The sequence below is a fragment of the Talpa europaea genome (genome assembly GCF_964194135.1).
Source record: "Talpa europaea genome assembly, chromosome: 16".
Classification (NCBI taxonomy): Eukaryota; Metazoa; Chordata; class Mammalia; order Eulipotyphla; family Talpidae; genus Talpa; species Talpa europaea.
Window position 1 is genome coordinate 41,347,386 of NC_140084.1, and position 14,719 is coordinate 41,362,104.

At 54.9% G+C, this 14,719-nt stretch overlaps 1 protein-coding gene across 1 annotated transcript; it reads right to left on the bottom strand.

The window, feature by feature from the left end:
* Nucleotides 1-273: 273 nt before the first annotated feature.
* FBXO17 (F-box protein 17) lies at nucleotides 274-5,703 on the bottom strand (the record flags this gene model as incomplete). The annotated part of the gene is made up of 5 exons (XM_084257221.1): nucleotides 274-417; nucleotides 1,776-1,911; nucleotides 2,783-2,878; nucleotides 4,735-4,846; nucleotides 5,355-5,703. 5 exons carry the CDS (start codon nucleotides 5,701-5,703, stop codon nucleotides 274-276), a joined length of 837 nt encoding a protein of 278 aa, XP_084113347.1.
* Nucleotides 5,704-14,719: the final 9,016 nt, after the last annotated feature.

Consider the following 14,719-nt stretch of genomic DNA (forward strand, 5'->3'; position numbering starts at 1 on the left):
GTTCCTGGTTTATCCTTCCATCTGTGCTCCGTTGACACATGTGCGAAAGCAGTTCTCTGCCCCCACCCAGGAAGCTGAGAACGCTGTGAGCAGCATAGTTTGGGCCCTGGTTTTTCACCCAGAGAGGGTTCCCGGGCAGCATATGGGGAACAGACCACGCGGGTCCCCCGAAGTCTCCGGGCAGCCCCTGCTCCTGACTGCAGAGGCACCCTCGATGTCCCCAGTGTCGTGCAGAAGGCAGGTCCTCCCGGAAGGCCGGATCAGGCTGGTGGGCTAGGACAGGCGGATCCGGACCCTCACGCTGGAGTGGGTCACCAGGGCGCCATAGTGCCCCACCCAGGACCGCGTGTCCCGCCCGTACTGCTCAAAAGACACGTAGCGGATGCCCTTGCCGAAGTTGCTGAAGACGTGGGAGACCTGCGTGGGGAAGGGGCGCGACCGGCTGAGGACCTGTGGGTTCCTCTTCCTCCACCTGAACAGACAGATGCCTCCCAGGGCACCAGGCTCTGTTCTAGGCCCTGGGGAGGCAGCAGTGAAGAAGGCAGCGTAAAGACCCTGTCCCACCCCCCTCAAGCTGACAGTAACTCGGGGACTCACACCTGAAGATGGAAGGGACAGAGGGGACCCTGCGGGAGGAAGGGTGGGCTGTGAAGTGATTTGGCAAAGGCCCCAGTGAGGGGACATTTGAGCAGAGACCTGGAGGAGGGCAAGGAGCCCATGGGGATCTGGGGGAAGAATGTTCCAGACCAGAGACAGTCCATGCAAAGGCCTGGAGAAGTAGGCGGGGTCAGGAAAGTAATGGGGCCTGACCACTGTGGGTCACCTGACCACTGTACCTTTTGCAAATTTTTAAATTTATTTATGCATACAAGATATGGGGTGTCGGCAGTGAGAGAGTGGGGAACAGAACAGGCAGATGTAGTGAAATACACTGCTGAGGGGAGCAGTGGGCGAGACAGGAAAGGTCTGCCACACCATGTGTGTCAGCTCCCTGGCCGGCTGGCCTTGATAGCGCTGTGTTTAACCTTTGCACCATCAGGGAGGCCCTTTGCAAATTTTTAAGAAAAATGAGATAAAACTTGCCTCACAAAATTGAAGCTGTACAATTCAATGGCTTTTAGTATATTCACAGTGTTAGGCAGCCATCACCACAGAATGTTCTGGAACATTTACATCATCACAGGGGAAAAAATCCTCCCATGCCTCAGCCGTCACTTCCAATTCCTCCCTTCCTGTCACTGCTGGGCCTTGGGGCTCCACCCTGCGCAGTCACACACCAGGTGGCTTTCCCGGCCTCTTCCCCTCAGTGGTGTGTTTCCATTCCTTTTTCTAGCCGTGGGTGGGACTTGGGCTTTTACTTGCAGATGTATCGGGGAGGGCTGTAAGCAGGGGAGACTAGTGATCTGACTAGTTGGAATGGGGTGTTCCCACTGCTGAGCCTGCCTTGGGAGGGTGGTGGGTGAGGGGCGGTGGGTGAGAGGAGTAGAAAGTAGCACCTAAGAGGTTCCCAGCATGGGAGCCGGCCTGGGCATGAAACCCGCCCTGCCAGCTGCAGTGTGATTCTGGGTCACTTGCCTCCAGCGGCTGTTCCCCAACTCTAGGAGGGCACAGAGGACTGGTTCACCGCTGCGTCCCCGGTGCCTCGCGCACAGGAGGTGCTCAGTAAATGCATGTTGGATAACTTGAACCAGGCCTGGCATGTGAGGCGCAGGACTGTCAGCTGTGATTACAACAGATACTCAGTGAGGGCTGAGAACAGGAACAGCCTGACCCACCTGCCGGCAGCCCCTCTCAGTCCACTGCAGGACCGGGTTTGGTGACGCCGAGAACTTGATCACTTCGTTTTCATACACGTCCAGGAGGCGGACCCGCAGCCGGTAGATGCAGCCGCAGTTCTCTCGGGCGCCCCACCTGCCGGGTGTGGTGAGCCTTGATGCCCCCCCCGCCCCACCTGCCCAGGTCTCTGGGCCACGGGCTGGGCTCCCTGCGCTTTGATGATAACACATACCCGCACGGCACAGAGAGAGCCCCAGACCTGGAAGCCTGGGGGAGGAGCCTGGGCCTTCAGGGGGTGGAGCCAGGTTCGGAGGGTGGAGCCAGGGCTGGGGGAGGAGCCTGGGGAAAGAGCCCAGTTTTAGAGGCTCTAGGTCACATGTGTGTCTGGGGGTGGGGGAGGGGGTGTGCTCCGGAGAGGAGCCACAGCCTAGGGGAGGAGCCTACAGCAGGTGGGAACCTGGATGTGGTGGGATGGCCACAGCTCTGGAGAGCAGCTGGAGCCCCAGGGAATAAACTGGGCTCCCTGTGGAGGAGCACAAGCACCTTGAAGAATGTTTTGTTGGGGAGGAGCAGACTCTGAAGCCAACTAGTGCTCATCCTGTCCCAACCTTGCCGCCTCTGAGCCTCAGCTGTCAGCAAGGAGTGCCCAACCCTCCAGAGGCATCCAGAGCCCTCAGGCCAGGGCTGAGTTGCAGGGGTGGCGATGGAGGGTGAGGGATGGAGGGTGAGGGGTCGTTTTCAGATCAAGCCCCCATGTCAACAACCCCAGGGCCTGCTGGGCCGAGGGTGTTGTGCAGAGTGGGGGCTCTGGGCTTGTCGGGGCTCCACCCCTCCCTGGCTGTGTAACCCTTAGGGCAAGGCTTCTCCTCTTTCCCTCAGCCTCCCTCTGAAGGGGGCACAGAACCATGGCTATTCTATGGGGCTGATGGGGGTTGAGATGAGCCCCTTCTGCAGAACCGCCCCCCACACTGTTGTGCTCCAGGGTAGGTCTCCATTCCTCACTCACCAGTCAGCAACGCAGATCTCGATCTGGGCACTGTCCAGCAGCTCCTGCCACACCCCCTCCATCACCAGGTCCACCAGCTGCCTCTTGAAGCACCATCTGGAAGGGGTCATGGGGGGAGCAGTCCTGTCACTCAAGTCACAGTTCAGGAATCACCTCCAAGAAGCCTTGCCTGACAACCCTGTCTAAAGCATGTGTTTAGGGTTTGTAAGACGGGTGGGCATCCCCACTGATCTGGGATCCCCCACTATTCTCCACCCTCCTCTGGGCAGCAGGAGGCTGGCCTGTAGGCAGGTTTGCCCCTAACATTTGTGGGGACTGGGACATGAGGACAAATGAAGACCCACATCCCAGACATCTGAGCGGGAACTCTGGAACCTCCTAAATGATGGAGGACCAAGTTCTATGCCTGTATGGGCTGGTCTCCCTTACTCTCTACTTGCTAGTGAGTCAACCAGCAGGAAGCTCCAGCAGGCCATGGGAGGGAGAGGAGGGCGTGGGGGTATTTACCCCCCTGGCTCCCTCCTAAGGGTTCACTGTGGGACTGGGTCTGTCAGTGAGAGGCCCTCAGCACCCTCTCCTTTGTCTTCTCTGCATGGTTGTGTGACAGCTTCCTCCCCTTACCCCATCGGGTGGTGGTGATGGGGAGGTAATGACCCTTCCCTACTGTTTCTGGCCCAGGAGCCTGGCAGTGTCCCTGTTGTTTGCCTCCACCTTTGCCAACCGTCCTCCACTATTTTGAATGTACCGTGCTAGAAGTGTAATACCGGCAGAACTTGACCAATGGGGCAGGACAGAGTGCACAGGGACAACCTCTAGGGGTGTATGGGAACCTTATAAATGATAGAGGTGGCACCGTCATCTCATGGGGGACAGGTAGATTCTTAAGTAAAATGGTGTTGAGAAAACTGAATATATGGAGGTGGGGGGGTGCACTTGTTTCTTACCCCACACCACACTCAAAGGTGGATCCAAGGTCTAAATGTAAAACTATAAGGCGGTCACAGAAGACAGTGGAAGAATAGTTTTAGGATCTAGGGGGAGGAACTTTTTAAACAAAATTTCAAAAACAAAAACTGAAGCAAAAAAGACGAAGTGGATCACAAAAGAATGAGACTACTGAATAAAAATCACTGTGGGCACAGTTCATACAGGTGGCACAGAGGGAGAAGACTGCTCTAATGGGTGGACAAGGGACTGGCATCGAGAACATGCAAGGAATTCTTGTATATCAACAAGATGAAGACATGACTCCTAATAGGAAACGTAGAAAAGAGGGAATCTTAAAAAAAAAAAAAAAAGCAACACATGAAGAGATGCTGAATTATTTGTAAACTGAAACAAACAGCAGTGAGATGATCACTGCACCCCCAATATATTGGCCGCTACAGAAAACTGGGTAATGCTCCTCGGGAATGCTTGACTGGGGAGAGAGCACAAGGAAAACGCGCGTGGGCATGAGGATAAGAGAATCAAAATGCTTTGAGGTCTTCATAGCATTTATCACAACCGGAAGCTCTGGAGCCACTTGGGTTCAAATCCCAGCTCCCCCACGTCCTAGATGTCCGCTACCCTCTGTGCCTCAGTTTCCTATTAAGTGGAGACAGTAAGTGTCCGCGTCAGCGTGGTTATCAGGATTGAGGGTTATATATAAAGCGTCGGGCATACAGCAAGCCTCTAAAGGCTTTTTGTGATATTAGTATTTTCTCTTTATGCGTTCAGTGTCTCCCCACCCTACATCTAAAATGCAAATACAAAAAGAAAAAAAGCAGGTTCTTGATCCTTCAGCGTTTTCCGTGTGTCTCGGGCAGCTAACACTGCCTGACACCTGGCAGGTCCTCCGTAAATATTTGTTAATTGAATAAATGAGGGAGAGGCTGGAGGTGGGTGAGGGCGAGGGGGGTGGGGTGGGGGGAGCCCACTCTTCCCCCTCCCTCCTCCCATCAGTCACTCACTCGAAAGAAGTCACGAAGCAGGTCTGGGCGGGCGCCCCGGGCACCAGTGTCAGGTTCCTCTCCACAGCCCAGCCGTTCCCGCCGTGCTCCACTTCCCAGCCTCTGAAGCCCTCTGTGGGGTACAGCAGGATTGCACTCGGGGGGTTTGCCTGCCAGCTCGCCCAGGGCCCCCGCCACTCCCCACTTTGTCCCTCCCACCAGCTCCGGCCTCCCGATCTCGACACAGGTCCGGCCCATCCCCTTGGCTGCTGGGCCACGCCGGCTCCTGCTCTGCACCGGCCTCCCCCGGCCCCGCCCCCGGGATCTTAGCCCCGCCCCGGGATCTTAGCCCCGCCCAAAGCCTCCCGGCTCCTCCTACTCTGCGCCCCGCCCGTCGCGACGCCGCGACGTTCAGCTCAAGCCCCGCCCCCGCCGGCACCCAATCGGCTTCTCGCCAGCCCCTGGCGCCGCCCACTTTTCCCACGGCCTCTGCCACGCGCCTTTCGCGGCGGGCGCCGGGCTCCCAGCGCGGACGGGCTCCGTCTCCTCCCTCCGGGCCAGGCGGCTCGCGGGGGCTCCCTGCACCCGCACCCCCCGCCCCGGCCGCGCCCTCCCGCTGCTCGGCCCGGGCCCGCACGCACGCTCTCCGCAGGAGTTGAAGATGAGGTTGCGCCCGAGGGGCGCGCGCAGGCAGTAGCGGGCCAGCGCGCAGAGCGGGAACTCCTCCGGGTCCTCGCCGCGGGGCGGGTGGCGCTGGGCCACCGCGTAGAGCGCGCGGCCCTCGGCGCTGGGGTCGCGGGCCAGCCGCAGCAGCCACACGGTCGGCCCGTCCACCACGTCGCGCCAGGCGCGGCACACCGGGCGGCAGCGGGTCACCAGCGCGCGCGGCGGCACGTGGCTCAGCACCTGCACCAGCAGCTCCGGGGGCAGCGCGTCCAGGGCGAGGGGCGGGTCCGCCGGCAGCCGCCTCCGTGAGGGCCTGGCGCCCATCTCCCGCCGCCCGGGCCCTGCAGGTGGAGGGGTGGGCGCGTCAGGGCAGCCTGACCGCCCCCCGCCTGTCCTCCCAAGATGCAAGGCCCCCCACGGCCCCCACCAGGTGCAGGGGGCAACGTGGAGACTGGAGGGGACGCGGAAACCAGGCACTCGATTCCTGCGCTTGGCTCCCAAGGACGATGGAGAGACCTTTGTCCCCACCAATTTCCCTCCAGTGAAAGGCCCCCGGCCGACCTTGGCCCCGCCAGGGCTGCTAACCATATCTCCCGCCTCTGGGCGGCGCCCTTGCGTCCGGCTGATCGTGTGCACCTAAACATAAGCACAGGAGGACCCAAAAATCCCACGGAGGCGGTGCAAACTATTTCCACCCCATCCCTCATTTCCGGGGCCTCTGGAAATCACGACCTGTCTTCAGCGAAATCTATTTCCTCAGTCTTTTCTTGGAACACTTACCACCTTGCTCTCATTGAAACTGGATCCCCAAGGCATAGGCTGTTGGGCAAAACTGGCTCTCCCTGCCTAAGTCGGGATATGCAGCTTTGCTGGTGCCACTGCTCTCCTGCCCCCACTCCCCCAGGGAGTACGCAAGTGTAAGCAGCCCCCAGGGGCGCTCTGAGAGCCCCACCAGCAGCCCCATCCCCTGCCCTGGGCTGCAGAACCGTGCTGCTTAGGGGAAGCACACTAGACATTTTATCACCCAAGGCCCCACTGGGGCTCAAGCTGCTGGCAGAGATTTCCTCTATGCTGCCGCGGACATGCAGTCCCACTGGGGCTGCAGTGGCAAAACTGCCCTGTGCTGCAGTAAATTCTGGCAGAGGAGGCAAAAGCAAGCCCCGTGGCCGCTGGCTCAGGGCTGCAGAAGGAACACGGGGTCGCAGGCAGTAGAGAGGCGCGAGGGCCAACATAGTGGGCTCCGAGCCGAGTCCTAGCAGCTCCCATCCATGTCCCAGTGCGACTGCAGGCTCCCTCCGCCACCTGGCTGCCTCACTGTGAGCCCCACGAAAGGGGCATCTGCGTGCCTCGTCATGGTGGTCCAGCCCACAAGCTGACCCGAGGTCAGGGCAGGTGGAGCCTGTGGAAACACCAAATTTTCCAGTTAATATTGGGCACCTGGATTATAGAATGAACCAATCAGGTTCAAGCTCAGCTTATTGGTGCAAAACGACCCAATCAGCTGCATGGGATTGAAAATGGTCCAATCAGACTTGGGCAGGGGCGGGGGAAGACTCTGAAAGAGGCTATAAGGCAGGGCCGCAGGCGGCTTAGGCATTCCGTTCCTGGCCTGTGAGGAGGGGTCAGCAGCTGACCTCTGAGGGAAGAAGAGAAGCTGAAGACCACCACCGAGACCCAACCTCTGCTCCTCCCTCCGGCCCTGCATCTGACATCACCTGCAAAGAGCACTATGGGCCCTGGCTTGGCATCTCACAGAGCTGTTTCTTGTTGGTGAACAACAACAACTCACAAAGAGCTGCTAGCACTTGGCGCGTCTGAAACTGCCTCTGGTGACTGGCACGACTGGCCAGTGCTGTCCAGCACTGTTGGCAGATGACTGGCCCTCAGTCCGGGTCGCCTTTGAGAGCTGTCCACTGCTTGGGGTTGTCTAGCCTGGTTTTCATACTGGCTGCGGGCTGCTGCTGGGATACCTCAGCGACCCCACCTGTGAGCACCTCCAGCTGCTGTGAGTTGGACCCTGGCCGGCTGCTTGTGGGTGCGCCATGAGCTCCAGGCCTCGTTGATGGGATGGCGCCATTTTGTACAAGCAGCCTTTTGTTCCAGCCTCCTGGACACTGGACACTCTCTGGGGTGAGCTAGCCGGTCACTTGTGGCCTTAGAAATTCTTTGCTTCTCCTGTTTGTCAAATAAACCCCATTATCATTCCCAAGTGGCCTCGCCATTGAGTGCTTGGGTGAGAACCCCCAGTGCCCGGCCCTCTACCTGCGCGAGCCCTGGTTCAGAACCAGGTCCAGCCCCCTTCCCCCGCCCCCCATCCCTTCCAAGAGGGTAGATTATGAATGAGAACATCAGAGTAAGTCGGTCAAGACCCCACTTCCTGCCACATCTGCTGGCCACTCCACACTGTGTATTTGAGGGTGTATTTGGGGTACAGGGAGGTTGTTATGGGTTGTCTCAGTGACGGGGATGCTACTGGCATTCCGTTTCTGGGGGCCCACCGTGCTTGGCGGATCGATTCTTCCCCAGACAGTAACATGGGGACATAAGCCGTCTCTGTCCCTTCAGCACTTGACAGTTTCCCTCAGGAAGTGCCTGCCGTCCACACCCCTGGCCTTGCCGTGGGCAGGCCCTGGTTAAATCCAGCCCTGCGCCTCCCTGCGTCTGCCCCCTCACGGTGGAAGTGGCTGAGGAACTCACAACCCCTCGTCTCACTTCAAGTTTGTGAACGACCCTCACGTGGGGACCTACTGCCCCCCCCATCAATTATGTTTTCTCTTACCCCCTCCCTCTTGCTCTCTGTAGACAGCGAGGTGACGCCTCCTCCCCAGCCCCTAGCCCACAGCCTTCTTGCATATCTTCACTCTCCCCTGGCTTTTTTATTTTGCAGAAAAAACCCCCACAAGTGATGAGAAGCAAACGTGCACAGGCCCAGCAGCCTATGTGCTGCTGCCTACCCTTTGCCCCTCACCCCACCCCGGCCAGGGCAACTGATGACCCCCTTGGTGCTGAACCAGTCGTCGCTGTTCAGTTGGGCCTTGGCTCTCCTGGACCGTGTCGGCAGCACCTGACATGGGTCTCACTCCCGCTTTACTTGCCTCCCAGCCACCACACCCCCTCTGACAGACCCCCGACCCGGTGGCTCCTACTCACTCTCCTTGGCTGAACCTTCCTCTTGCCTCTGACCTTGAGATGCCAAGTCTCTGAGATGAACGCTCACTCCCTTGGGGGAGCTCATCCATCCTGCTCACCTCTCTCCTGGACCACCACTGTCTCCCCACTTCCCCCAGGTGTCCCCACAAGTAGCCAGGTCAGGTGTGATGCCCCTACCCCCAGGGACTCCTGGGACTCCATCTTAGGGCAAAGGCAAGTCCTCCCTGTGGCCTCAGGACCCACAGGAGCTGCCCCGTCTCCTCCCTGTCCTCTGCCCCGGCCTCCCCAGCTCAGGGCCTTTGTACAGGCTGTTCCCTCCCCATGGAGCCAGCTAATTGCTCTGCCCCCCTCCCTCATACTTCACATCCTTGCTCACAGGTCGCCTTCTCCGTGAGAACTTTCCCGGCTACCTTACCTTCAGTTTCAGGACTCTACACTTCCTCCCACTGCAGCCTTGCTCCTCTGGAGCAGCAGGCCAGACAGGAGAGGTCTGCCGCGCCATGTGGGAATCTCCCTGGCCTGCCGGGACTCGAACCCGCGCTGCAGAGGCTGCGGACAGCTTCACAGCGCAGCGCTCAAAGCACTGCACCACTGGGGAGGCCCCTCCTCTACAGCTCTTACCTCCATACATAGCGCATGTCATCAAAGCACAAGCAACATGCCTGCGTCCCGAACCGCGCTGCCATAGCAAGGACAGAACTACCGTTTCTGTAGCATGTTATCTGTCATAGCGTCCACACCGGTGCCTGACACCCAAGAAGGGTGGTCACTGGTTGAACGCATGCATCGTCACATTGGAAACCGACTTCACAGATGAGGAAACTGAGGCACAGCGAAAGTTCTTATTTGCCAAGACTAGTGAGCAACTCACTTCATTTCTCCCCAGCCTCGCCCCCATGAAGTGTCGTTGCTGGGTTCAAGTCCCAGCCAAGCTTCTTGCTGAGTCCCTGGGCTGCCTCACTAAGTGCTGTGTGCCTCAGTTTCCCCTTCTGTAAATGAGAACGTTCGCCGTAGCTACTTCATAGAGTTGTGCAGATTAAATGAGTAAAGCATTGAAGCTGCTGGTGTGTCCTAACTAAGAGTGCCATTAATTTAATATTTGACACTAAATTATATTAGTTGCGATTGTTATTACACATCATAAAAAAGGCAGGAGCAACCATTGAGCCATTATGATATTTTCATCTGATGACATTTATGGGGACGTTATGAAGCCACAGTGCCAAGCACTGAAGTTGGAGTACGTCGTCCCCTCATGGGATGGGCAAAATGGCCCTTTGTGGTCGCCCTGGATTAAGAGGCTTCCATGACCTCGTGTTCCTGGTGTAACGGAATGCCAGTCAGCGCTCGGTTCATGTCAGTGAATGTTTGAATAAATGGATCAAGGACTTGTTAAGAAATAAGCCCCTGGGGCCTCCCTGGTGGCGCAAGGGGTTAAGACACAACCTATGAAGCTATTCCCAGCCTCTGCAACGCGAGTTCGATCCCCGGCCAGGCGTGGCACAGCAGACCTCTCCTGTCTCGCCCGCTGCTCCCCTCAGCAGTGTACTTCAGTCAGTCTGCCTGTTCTGCTCCCCACTCTCTCTCTCTGGTGAATCCTCTCACCCCCCACATCTCTGGCCTGCACCCCAGCTCTTGTATGCATAAATAAATCTTAAAAAAAAAAGAAAAAGAAAGAAGCTCTTATCAAGGAGGAGGGAGAAGGATCAAAACAGGGAGGGAAGAGCACAGGGCCCTGTGGTGATGGAGCACGGGAATTTCACAGGGGCCACGCCTGAGGGGAGAAAGCATGCGTTGTACAAAAATGAAGAATGATGTCAAATATGTAAAATTTTTAAAAAGAAAAGAAATAAGCCCTTATCAGTCAAAGGATCCAGGAACATGGCTCAATACCCCGTTCCCCCCACTGCAGAATAACTGATGGGGAGACAGGCTGCAGGGATTAGGGGGTGGTTAGTCGCATTAATAACCAGCTTCAGTTTGCAGGCGAGTCCACGGCTTGCCTGGCACGGACATGCAACTCACCAGAGTGTATTTCGGGGTCTGCTCTCCTTAGGATGTGCTGGTGACTGGAAACCTGGGACTCTCAGAGCTGGGGTGACCCCCTCACACGAGGACAGCCAGACTTCACCGAGGAGCACTGACCTTCGAGAAAGGTGCCTTGTGAGCCCTGAATATCCAAAACGCTTGTTGGGGGTGCTCTGCTGAGGGGCTGCGGAGCCACCACGCCCGCCCAGCTGGGTAAGTAGGGGACAAGTACCGCATTCCTGCGACTGTGCATTTGGGGGTTGTGTGTTTGGGGTACAGGGAGGTTGTTATTGGTTGTCACAGTGACTGGGGGATCCTACTTGCATTCCATTTCTGGGGACCCACCACGCTTGGCGGATCGCTTCTTCCCCGAATAGTAACACGGTAACAACCCACCTGGCTGTTCTCCAGCACTTGACCAGTTTCTCCAAGAGGTGAAGTCTGCACCCTTGGCCTTGACGTGGGCAGGCCCTGGCGATGCTTCAGCTTCTAGCTGACGGTGCTAAGGGCTCTGTGGCCATGTCATAAAAGCAGATACCACCTCAAGCCTGGCTCTGGGGGGGTGGGGTGTGCCCTCGGAGCCCCCAGTCCAGCAGTGTCCTGCGAAATGCTTAACCATGAACTGGGGCGGGGGGTTGGCTTGGAGCACTTACTGAGGTGTGTTTTTTGTGATAACAAATCACTTTCAATCATGTGCCCGAGGCTGCACACTTCATCATCTTCACGAGACTCTTGTCACACTCGATGAAGTGATAACCGCTCCGCGTCTCAAATCACGAACATACTTTTGAATTGTTGAAGCCCAATCCATAGAATTAAAACCAAAGTCAGAAACCACCCGCCGCTGCACTGTTCAGGGAAGGATTTATGGTCACCGCTTGGGAGAACAATCAATATCCAGCAGGGCCTGTGGCTGGGGCTTTCAGACTCTCCACTGGGAGGTTTTCTGAGGAGACACGTGGCTGGTCAGAGGAAGGGGCAGCCAGGACCAGAACAAGCATTTGCTGGTTTCTGTGGCATAAATACGCACACTGTGGCTCGTTGTAAGCTACCAAGTGAAGCTGGAACCGTCGGGGGACAGTGGGCCGCAGGCTGTGTGCAGCCGTCACCACTGACACCGAGCTGTCCCGACGTCCTCACCTGGCGAGAACGCCTGAAGAGGGTCAGAAATGCCTGAGGGGCTCTAGCTGCTGGGGGTGTCTCCATCCCAACTGCTAGATATGGGACTGAATAAGTCTCTGACCACAGACTGCCAAGAACTGCTTAGCTGAGTCCCATCAACCCCCAGAGCCGCAAAAATAATAAAATGATTCAGCCACTGCATTTCAAGCTGTAGGCAGCTCTAGCTAGAGGGCCTGATGCGCAGTCACCTCCACTGTGTGGTAGAGGGACCCCCGCAAAGAACTGTCCTGCCCCCCCAGAACCCCCAATAAGATCCAATGGGCACCCCAACTGTAGACGTATCTGTGTTCAGATCCTGACTCTCCACTTGCGGTCTGCGAGATCTGAGGCAAAAAATCCCTCTCCTTTGAACCTAGTGAATATAATGCAGGAATAGTGTGCTTTGTTTTTAAGCCATGCTTTTTAAAGAATCAGAAATCTAGTTGATTGTTTTTATTGCCTGTTCCACGGGGCTCATTCTCTTTTTCTCTCTCCATCCTATTTATTGTGATAAAGTTGACATAGCCTGAAACTACCATCTTAACCATTCTGAGGTGGACCGTTCAGTGGAATCACTTGTATTCAAGATGCGCTACCATCACCTCCAGAATTCTCCCCACCTGGTGTCACAGCAGCTCTCTATACCCCCAGCTGTGCTTCTCCTCCAGTGGTTATTGGTTACCTTAATCTGTTGCACCCTCTGTCCTATTTTCTGTCTCTATGATTTTGCTAAATTATAAGCAGAATAGTACAATATTTGTCTTGTTCATGATTGGCTTACTTGGTATAAGTCTCCAGGTTCATCCGCGCTATAAAGCATTGCAAAATTGCCTTACTAGTTTTCAGGGCTGAATAGTACTCCACGGTATGTTTATACCCCATCTTGCTTATCCATTCACCTGTTGATGGACACTGGTTTGCTTTGGAGTTTTAGCTGTTCTGACTGCTGTTCATTTTTGTGGGTGTGATACCTAGATTGTATTTTATTTAAAATTCTGAAATCTGAATCTTTCGCGTCTTGAGATTGTAGTCAAAGACTCAATTCCTTTTGCGATGAATATATGGGTTGAAAGAGAAAAAAGTTTTCTACCAAGAGTTTTAGGCGGCACTAACATCTCTGATGGGGCAGAATTATATTCATTTCGGAAGCATTTTCCTTCTGTTTCTTGATCTGAGAGCTGGCTCCATGTATGTTTAGCTTGCTTTAAATAGTTTACAAAAATTGGTAACAGTAATAAACGTTGAATGGGTACTCCATGGACAGACAAAAGGATGTTAAAAAAACAACCAAGCGGAAGATTTTTTTAAAGAATAACAAAACAGGGCCTCCCCTGGTGGTGCAGGAGGTTGAGCACTGTGCTGTGAAGCTGTCAGCAGCCACTGCAGAGCTGGTTTGATCCTGGCCGGCCGGCAAGGGTCCCATATGGCGCTGCAGACCTCTCCTGTTGCGCCTGCTGCTCCCCTCAGCAGTGTATTTCATCAGTCTGCCTGTTCTGTTCCCCGTTCTGTCTCTGGTGAATCCTCTCACCCTCCCGCGCATCTGGCTTGTACCCCGGTTCTTGTGTAAATAAATAAATAAAATCTAAAAAAAAAAAAAAAAGAATAACAAAACAACAAAAGACACAGAACCCCCGAGTTCAGTCCCTGGCCAAGGAGTTGACCCCCATGGTGCAGCAGACCTCTCCTGTCTCACCTGCTGCTCCCCTCAGCAGTGTGTTTCAGTAGATTTGCCAGTTCTGCTCTGTCTCTGGTGAATCCTCTCACCACCACACCTCTGGCCTATACCCCAGGTCTTGGATACATAAATAAAATAAATCTTAAAAAAAAAATGTTATAAAGTCCGCCCCAAAGGTAACAAACAAGAGATGGTGCTATTTCAAAATACAAGAACCCTTGGAAACCATGTAGAGTTAGCTTAGTTCTCTCCTCAGCAGTTTGTGAAATTGTGGAGGAACTGAGGTCTTTGAGTGACTGGAGACTTTTGCACAAACCAAGCTGAATATGTGCTGAATCCTTGATGGACACGCTTGGTTGGCTGCTGCAGTATATTTACAGTAACTGTTATTTTAGTACCGTTACGGCCCTGGGGATTGACGGGCTCAGCTAAGCTGTCTAGAGGCTCCTGTGTGGTTGCCGGCAGGCAGTGGCCAGGCTGGGTGATCGAAAGCCTGACAGCTGGAACCCAGGCACGCAACAGCTGGCGCTGCACGGCTGGAGTTCCTCCGGCTTTCCCCTGTCTCCCCGGGTCTCTCCAGCTAGCCTCTTTCTTCCAGAATATACACTTATGATAAAGAACAAATACAGTAATTTCACTTTTAAGGTTCACAATTCATTAGACTTCATTTTATACAGTGTTTTTACTTTATTGCCTAATTGCTGTTAATTTTGCCTTCATTAATTTTCGAGATTTCATTTCAATTGGTTTTTAAATGATTTTCTCTATCAGCTGGTAACACACTAGAATAACTTGCATGCCACACTTCTATATTTATGATCATGTTTTAACGTGATCTGACATTTACACCTTTTTGCACTTGAAATGACATTTCACTCATGATGTGCTGTTAGGAATTGGGAGGACTAAATCAGCTCTTCCCAAGGTCAGTAATAATTCAGTAGGCGTTGTCACTGCCTCACTTTCTTAGGAGACAGTGTTGCTTGACTATCATTAGTTTGACTTTTCTGTGAACTTGAAATATTTCATAATATCATCACTGGGGAGGGGGCGGAATCCAATTAATGAACATCCAATATCTGTAAAGCCTACAAGGATGCTTCTGGGTAGGATGCATCTGGGACTTTCCAGGACCCCCAGTTGCAGCCCTGGCAGGGAGGTAGTGATGGAGAGCCCCCACTATGGGGACAAGTGATCTGGGTTTGAGTCCCGCTCTCTCCCCGGACGGTCTTTTCTCAGGCATGTGGTTGAGCTCTGAGCTTGCTTTCTTGTCTGTTCTGTGGGACAACTAATGAGTCTACATCAGAGTTGATGGGAACAGAGAAG